Below are 8560 nucleotides of genomic sequence, written 5' to 3' on the forward strand. Positions count from 1 at the left end.
CATGTATGTACGTATGTATACGTATATGTATATGTATATGTTTTTTTTATATGTACCAATGTATGCTCATGTGGCCGCGTATATGAACTTTTGTTTGAATTGTTCACTGTACTTCTCTCTCTCTTTTGACATAGTGAAGACTTCGTACTAATACAACCACGAGACGTAAACGAAGCTGTGAACGTAAATGAAGGGCATGGAGCGGACTTTGGCTTTTTTTTTTCTCACGTTGTGACTTTTTAAAATTGCTACGTCAACTCGTGAATCAAATATTTTTCATCCTTTTCTTTATTTCCCTTGTTGGCGTGTCAGTTTTGTTTTTCCTTTACAAAATTTGGTTGAAGGATGTATATTGTTTTGACGGATCACTGTGACTATGAGTTCATTCCTTCCAAGTTGATGAACTAGCACGTCGTTGCAGCGTTTACTTGCGTTGATGAAAGTACTCCATTTGTGAGAGTTTCGACAGACGCGCACCCATACCCTGTACCGTCCGCAAGGCAGGTGCAACCGTAATAGTTGAAAGTGTAGTCCACACCGCTGTATGTTGCCGACTTCGAAAAATCGCCATTGTCATCCCACGTTTGGTTGATAGTACACGTGCCCACCTTGATACTACATGTATCCGTATTGGGTGTGTCATAGTTGTCGTCCGTTTCTGCGTCCTGAGTCGCGACCAGGCAGTAGCGGGTATCTTGATTTTGTATATATTCTATACTACAATCGCCACTGTAGTACGCATCAGATTGATAACATTTAGTGGTGCCGCTGCTAGTAATCAGTGTCGTATCACAACACCACACGTCACCCGAGCTCGTGTTTGTAACGGTGGTACCGCACGTACTTGTGTCTTCTGTCGTATCGCTCACTGTCCCTTCTCGTCTATCAATCGCAGAGGCGCCCGCCACTTCGTAAATAATTGAGACGAAAGCCATTAGACACATTGTTGATTTTACTAACCCGGGCATATTTCTATGGAGTGAGATGTTTTGTTGTTTTGTTTACTTTCTGGAGCCTGGAAACTTGCTGGTATGCTGAGACATGAGAGAGACGGGCCTCCTTTAAATACTTATCTGTCTTGAGTCTCGACTCTCTAGAGTTTGAGCCTTTGGCCGTTTGGTGTGAGACGTTTGATTTATTTATATGCATCGACATATATATCTTCAGATCTGGGATCTCGGCCAGTTTGGTCCCCGTAGATGAACCAGAGTAAATAAGTTCGGTCTTGCCTGGGACTCTGAGTGACTGATCACTGATAAGTGATCACTGATGAATCACGGATCAATAGTGATTCATCTACACACAGTTCTACACTCAACAGTCAACACTCATCAAGACTCACAAGAGTCGTCAGGGACCAGAGACAGACTAGTAGAGAGTGCAGAACTGCAGACTCTCTATGTAGAGAGAGAGAGAGACTCCAGACTGCATAGTTCATTACGTTAAGCGTAAACACGTTTTCAAAACATTGCGTTAGCGGTAAACGGGACACGTTTTCGTACGATACATGACCTTGGCGATGGAGCCCGCCAATATATTGGCATATACCACCCAACTCTATCTGCCAATATATGGGCGACTACCTGATATATATAATGAGCTTTTTTGGATCCGGTCCAATGCGTATTTGTCATTTGTTGATCTATTTGGAACAGTTCCTGAAGAAGAAAAATGAAATTGTCGTTTTGGAAGCACCAAAATGAAAACGGTATGCGTAAAGACTTTCATAATTCAGCGTTATCGGTTGTGAGTTATGACTTTTATGCAGCTATGCTCCAGCTCAGCTCTCAAGGCTCGGGCCTCAAGGTCTGACTTATCGAGTCATCTGAGCCCTGCGGAGTGAATCAGGACTCAGGGCCTCAGGCTCTCATTGGCCTCACCCCTCAGCCCTCACACACTCACTCACAGGGAAATGTCAAGCTGGCCGTCGTGACGTCGTCCGTCAGCGACGGACTGACGGTCTTATTAAGATATTATATACAAATGTTGTACATAGTGAGTGTCAGACTGAGTCAGAGACTCATTCAGATTTGAGATTTTAGAGCTGGATAAACTCTCTCTCGCCTCAGACTACTCTGAAAGTAGTAAATAAAGACATATTTGTTTATGATAAGAGTGAGACTGACAAAAAAACACTGTGGATAAATCTTGAAACCACCATAAATAGAGCCACATACACACGCCACGTACGATTCTAAAAAAAATATTGATTGGGACCCAGTGATTGGCTAACACATATATTTTTCGTAGGTGGGAAGTGTAGGGGGCTCTATTTATGGTGGTTTCAAGATTTATCCAGAATGTATAGCGGTTAACGGTCAACTTTTATAACTGATGCATATTTTGACTCAAATCAGGTGCAGGTTGTCAGGTCAAATATATTGTCCTAAATATTCGCGCCACTTGTGTCATTTCACATTTTTCCCGCCATTAATTTAATGTCAGGTGTCATTGCAACCGTTCATTACACTTTCATTGGTTAATTTTAGTTTAATAGCCCATTTCGTTGTATATAGGTACAGTTCTGAAGTGCAAAATCCACAATTTCGACCATATATTTTTGAGCCTATAAAAGAACCCGTTTAAAAATTTAAAAAATAACGGTTAACGTTCAACTTTTATTTACATTACGTATAACTTATTCACGTTAGGTCAGTCATCAATAAAAAAAGTCGTTACCTGAAAATTTTAGATAAGGCTATTTCTATTCATAGAGTTAACAGGAGAAGAAAAAAATCTGTCACAAATCGAGATATTTCCAAGACTCTGATTTTATCTTGATTTACTTCACGAATATTAATTGCTGGAGGTCTAGGATCTACCCCGTTGGGGATCCCTCCCCGGGTTCCGGTGTCCTGTCCCGTCATATCCTGTCCCCACTCATCACTCTTCACCGTACATATGTACTTGGCCTTAGTTTTTTTTCTATTACGTGTTACAATGTGTACATATCACAATATCATCATGAAAAAAAAAGTGACTGCTAAATAAATTATAACATGCTGTTTGCAACAAAAAAAACAAGAGGACGAAACTCTCAGGCTTTAGTGAGCCTGTGAAGGCTGTGAGTAACCTCGAATTCATATCACGAGCTGCTTTTTTTAAAGGCGGTTCGGATGTGCTTCTTTGGTTTAGCCACCGGAGAGGGTTTTCCCAAATTCGCCAAAAACGAAGACAACAACGGAAAGCCCCTATACTTATAGTCATCAGTTTTGAATACCGAACTCAGAACTTTGTCCATATTTTATGTAAATGTATAATTTACAGAGCTATGATTTTGAGTGTGGCAGTCCAAAACTGGCCCATATATGTCGAAAATACACCTGAAGCAGGGGGGGGGGGGGGGCCTAAACCAAAGTAGCACATCCGAACTGCCTAATAATGTAAACAGTCTTTCTAAAAATTCTTTTTTATTTATATTTACGTGATTTATATGGCGGGTTTGTATTTAAAGTACCCCGTAGTCCTAATCTATCAAGACACATGTTAACATTTCACATAGTTTCAATTAGGTATGAAAGTGCATATATAGCAGCATGGGCATGTTTTATATAGACAGCGGATACCCCCAGATCGGGGTATTATTTTGTATCTTTAATTTTTTGCGCATATACTTCAATACTTGCAATAAAATGCTGCTGACGTTATATTATCATGCTTCGAATTATCACAGTTTCTTATGACAGTATTGAGTTTATAGAATAGATGCTACAGGTTTAAACTAAACAAGCAATATAATATCAAAGATATGAAGTATTAGAAAAAAAGGTTTAAAATCGCTTGAAAATATGGCAAGAGATTGAAATTTATTCATCGCAACTATGAAAGTTCATGAATCCGTCACCGACTTCCATAATACCGTTTATGATGCACGTCCGCACTATAAAGTTCAATATTAGCCGTCGTACGCCGAATATCGTGCTTTGACATAAAGCACCTTCTACCAGCCTGTGTCTACTTTTGTTGACGAACGTTTACCGTTGTGAACGAACGCAGTAAATATCATCCAGAAATCATTTTGTATCCAGCTTTCCGAAGATTTACTCGTCGTCGTCGTCTCTTACACAACAAGTTCTTTCAAGACACTTAACGGTGGCTCCGAAAGGTGCACACCTGCTGGTGGCTCCCTCGGGGCGAGGGGTCCATTGGCAGCACAGGAAATCATCAGTTCGCACCCTAGACCCAACATCACACTCGAATGCATCCACGTTGACCGCGAGCTTTGTTTCACAAGTCATCACATGATCGGGAAGTTCGATTGGGTTTTCGGGTTGGGGTGGGGTAGGGGGTCCAGTTCCAGGTCCCGCCGCTTGGCAACAGTTGCGCTCCAAGCACTTGGGGATACCAGGGCCACACTGGTTACTCCATTGGCAGCACTCAAACCCGGTATCCGTAGGGACCTTACCGACGCTGGAACAGATCTGGTTAAACGCATCCTTCTCGGCGCAAGTAATGGGCTGTCTCCCGGGTCCGGGAGCGCTACTGGGAACTACCTGACGGAGGTTCATGGCCGAAACGGCACTGCACGCGGCAGCAAGTACAAGAATCAATTTCATTCTGAGTTAATTTGCTTAGCTTAGTATTATGTGCGGATGTGACGATTTTGAACGAGTAGCGCGTCAATTTATACTGAATCAGTTATTACCTGAAGTCCTTAGACTGAATATCTATATCGTGCAAATCACCAATTCGTAAAATAATAACTCGACTCATACATAGCCTTTTTTTAAGAATTTCTATACAAGAGAAGGCTATGGCCTATGGCCCGGCTCGGCTATGGGTCACTACTTATCTCAGTTTGTTTATCGATTTTCAATATCACTAAACGCAAATATTTCGATTTGTAACATTTTATGAAAAGAAAGGAAGAAATAATAATAGCATTAACTTATTTTAACAATGCACGACTACTCTAGCTGCGAGTGCTGTGCGACTGTGCGTGTACGAGAATGCGGATCTGGCAAGTGTTAGAAATGTATTTAACATACAACTCAAACACGAGTCCTTGACTCTCGAGTTCTCGACCTCTCAGTTTCGACTTTCGAGTCAATGACCCCGCGAGGGACCGAGGCCCGAGAGCCCCGAGAGCCCCGAGGCCCCGACGACAGTGAGTCGGCACGGGACACCTGCACTCTCGAATCTCGACTTTAAATTAGTCTCGCACCTGTTTTTGTTTTGTGATAAAAAAAACCAGTATTTCTAAAATATGTATGTATTGCTTTATTTTTTTTATTTTTAGAAAACTACTACCATGTAGTATTTTTTTTTGTCTTTTTTGTTTTAAACAAAACAATAGTATATACTACTTTAGAGAAGACAGTCGACCACCAGAAAGTTTGAACGCTACCATTTTTAGTAGTTTGACTAATAGCCCATATATTTCTGACGTCTGTAGTCTTACAGTTTGTACATATAAAAATAAATATATGTGTGGCACGTTTGTAAATACAAACATAGCTAAATATATATAATTCTAAGAATTCTTTCTGTCAAGGTGACCATGTGCCATAGCGACTGGCGGCTGGCGCGAGGGCCGAGGGCCGAGGGTCGAAAAGAGTCATTACTCGCGACAGAAAGGAGTCAGGGGAGTTAGAGGTGTTAGGGGAGTCTGGGACTCTCGTGTGTCTGCTGAGTCTCCTCACTCTCCAGTCTCCACTCTGCTAAAGAGTCTGAGACATTCACATCAGACAAGGTCATGAATTTTGAATTTTCAGTATTGCTTTTGTTTTTGTTTTTATAGTATTTTTCTTACTCTAGCTATAGTGCTTTCTATTTAAAAAAATACGAGATTGGCAGATTTGAATGAGTACTCCTTTGAACAATCTGTGTATGTAGTAAGATTAGTAGAGAGAGTGACTCAAGAGTATTTTTTTAATACAAGTTCAGGTTTATCATATACATACACTGGTGATATTGGTCCACTTTGTATAGCAAAAGGTGGCACTAATTATCAGGGCAGTTCTTTAGTAAATATACCAGACCCGCACAATTTATCAGCCTGTTAGGCTGCTACTCTCTCCCTCTCTATCTCTACTAGAGAGTAGAGAGCTAGTAGAGGGCTCGAGGGACCATGCTGGCAGGGGCTCTGACATTGGACAGCGGTTCATTTCTGAAGATACCCTAACAGGGTCATACAACCCCCCACAAGCAGGCGACTGGAGAGTGGGACCTGGTCCGCGGTGCACAGGCGCCTGCGGCTAGAGTAGTAGGACAAAAAAATTAAATTTAGAATAAATGCGGCGACAAGCCCAAAAATCAAAAACATGCTTGATTTTTCTTTTCTTTTTAGCTAAATATGTTCACACATATTTAACGGCTAGCCTCATTGGCGAGTCAACGATTGTTCTATTTTTTTTTAAAGATTTTTGTTAAAACAATTGAAGACATTTTAAAAGGTCGTGAGCTAATGGGCGGGCCGAATTGATTGTCCAATTTTTGTTATTGTTGTCTTTTGTTGAAAAACCTAAAAACCTATAACTGGTAGGGATAATATTATTTATTTCAAAGGAGTTAAGTTACAATGTTTGTACATATGGTGTGGCTCTCATAGCCGTTGTAGTGATTCGGGGAAAATCGATGGGAAGAAGTGGTCAGTAAATTCTCTGTTGAAGCTTGGACCAAGTGAGTCGACAATGGAGGATATGCGCTGGGTCAATTCAGGCCGGTGCTGACAAAAAACTGACACCATCGAGTGGGCCACGTATTTGCTTTCTGACCTACTAAATAGCGTACCCACCTCTGTGGTTCGGTTCGGGTCTTTATCGTGTAGTGCTGTGGAATGGGTTAGTGCAAAGTACGAAATGCTAAGTAGAACCAGGTTATCTGTCATAATTCGGATGACGAGCGAGGTTGGGGGTGAACCGATGCCGTACCAGACCACGGATGCACTCGGTATGTGCTGGTTTGCCTGTATTGGAAGTATCATAGACGGAACCAATAGGCGCGATGAAGGATGGAAGGTGCTACAGTATTTACAACTATAGACCTTACACAAGGATACAATCAAATGCAGGTATATGAACCACATCGTAAATACTTTAGTTTTACGTGGAAAGGCAAACAATACCGGTTCAGAGGTGCACCTTTCGGGTTACACTCTCTATCAGCATTCTTCCAACAAGTAATGGAAGAAAAGTTTGCAGACATGGCTAACGTGCAAGTCTATATAGATGACATAGTCATCTTTTTTAAGACTACAGGCGAACACGCCGCATTAGGCAGACGAGTCCTTAAGAGACACAATGAGCAAAACTTCAAGATTAACGAGAAGAAATGCCACTTCGCAATGAGCGAAATACAGCTCTTAGGCTACCATATATCTGGGGAAGGTATTAAAATCGACCCCAGTAAGGTAGAACATTTGTTAGATTGGCGAACACCAACTACAGGAAGAGATGTTAACAGCATGTGTGGGTTTGTAAACTTCTTTACAGATGGAGTACTACACTTAGCTGACTACCTTAAACCTTTTGGACACTTAAGATGTCATAATGGCAAACTAGGAGACTTGTGGACTAAGGAGTGTGATAACGCATTTAAAGCGCTCAAACACGCAGTCCAGCAAGCCCCAGTTGTACAAGGGCCAGTTGATGACGTGCCGTTTGAAATAGCAACGGACGCCTCCGACTTAGATTTAGGAGGAGTATTATATCAGGTTATAGATATCAAACCTAGATATATACAATTCTTTAGTCGAGCAATGAATGTTTCACAATTGAATTATCCAACTGTTAAACAAGACCTATTAGCCATAGTGGCGGCTCTAACACACTTCCGAGAATACTTTTACGGAACAGTATTTACGCTGATGTGTGATCAGAAATCTCTTCCATTTATGAATGAAATGAAACCCGACTCGCAATTACTGAGTCGCTGGCATGATACAATATCAAAGTTTCATTTTGATATAAAACATTTGCCAGGTATACATAACCATTTACCGGATATGTTATCACGCTTCGTACCGGACTTTAATAAATTCGTACGTGAGTTACTAGCCACTGACTGGAAGTGTAATCCCAGGTGGTTTGAACTGGCTCAAAAGATATATGGGCCACATACCATAGGTATCTTTGCTGCACATCATAATGCACAACTATCGAATTACAGGACTTTAAATCATCCTATGGGAGACGCCTTTCAAATAGACCTCTCCCAACATAATGCGTGGGCTAATCCACTATGGCAGTTAATTGCCCAGCTATTAAATTATGTTCATATCCATAAAGCTACCATCACGTTGTGTTGCCCATTACGGAGTAAAGATCCATGGCTCAATAAATTGATCAGTATGATTCAATGCGAGCCAATAAATTTAGATAGGGAAGTAGATACTTTCCTATATCAGGGTACCCGAGCCGTCCAGAAGACGCCCTGGAGACATACTATCATATGCCGTATAGGTCCCATTGGAACAACCAAACGGACCCCTTCTGAGACCTTCCTTAACAAGGTCAAAGAATCAGAGATTCCACTCTCTGCCCAATTGAACGTTAAGCAGTTCAAAGGCAACACAGCATTTAACGTCTGTGCACAAGAAATACAATCTACTAATGACACT

General features: G+C 41.3%; 2 protein-coding genes across 2 annotated transcripts; both read right to left on the reverse strand.

Moving 5' to 3' along the window:
• Window positions 1–270: 270 nt before the first annotated feature.
• On the reverse strand, window positions 271–1361 carry SARC_12175 (hypothetical protein). The gene has a single exon (XM_014293723.1). It carries the CDS (start codon window positions 966–968, stop codon window positions 405–407), a length of 564 nt encoding a protein of 187 aa, XP_014149198.1. The 5' UTR covers window positions 969–1361; the 3' UTR covers window positions 271–404.
• Window positions 1362–3779: 2418 nt separating this feature from the next.
• On the reverse strand, window positions 3780–4582 carry SARC_12176 (hypothetical protein). The gene has a single exon (XM_014293724.1). It carries the CDS (start codon window positions 4554–4556, stop codon window positions 4041–4043), a length of 516 nt encoding a protein of 171 aa, XP_014149199.1. The 5' UTR covers window positions 4557–4582; the 3' UTR covers window positions 3780–4040.
• Window positions 4583–8560: the final 3978 nt, after the last annotated feature.

This window comes from Sphaeroforma arctica (genome assembly GCF_001186125.1).
Source record: "Sphaeroforma arctica JP610 unplaced genomic scaffold supercont1.2118, whole genome shotgun sequence".
NCBI lineage: Eukaryota > Ichthyosporea > Ichthyophonida > Sphaeroforma > Sphaeroforma arctica.

Bases quoted from the DNA above. Each gene is read 5' to 3' on its own strand.
- SARC_12175 (XM_014293723.1), bottom strand. From the start codon at position 968: ATGCCCGGGTTAGTAAAATCAACAATGTGTCTAATGGCTTTCGTCTCA.
- SARC_12176 (XM_014293724.1), bottom strand. From the start codon at position 4,556: ATGAAATTGATTCTTGTACTTGCTGCCGCGTGCAGTGCCGTTTCGGCC.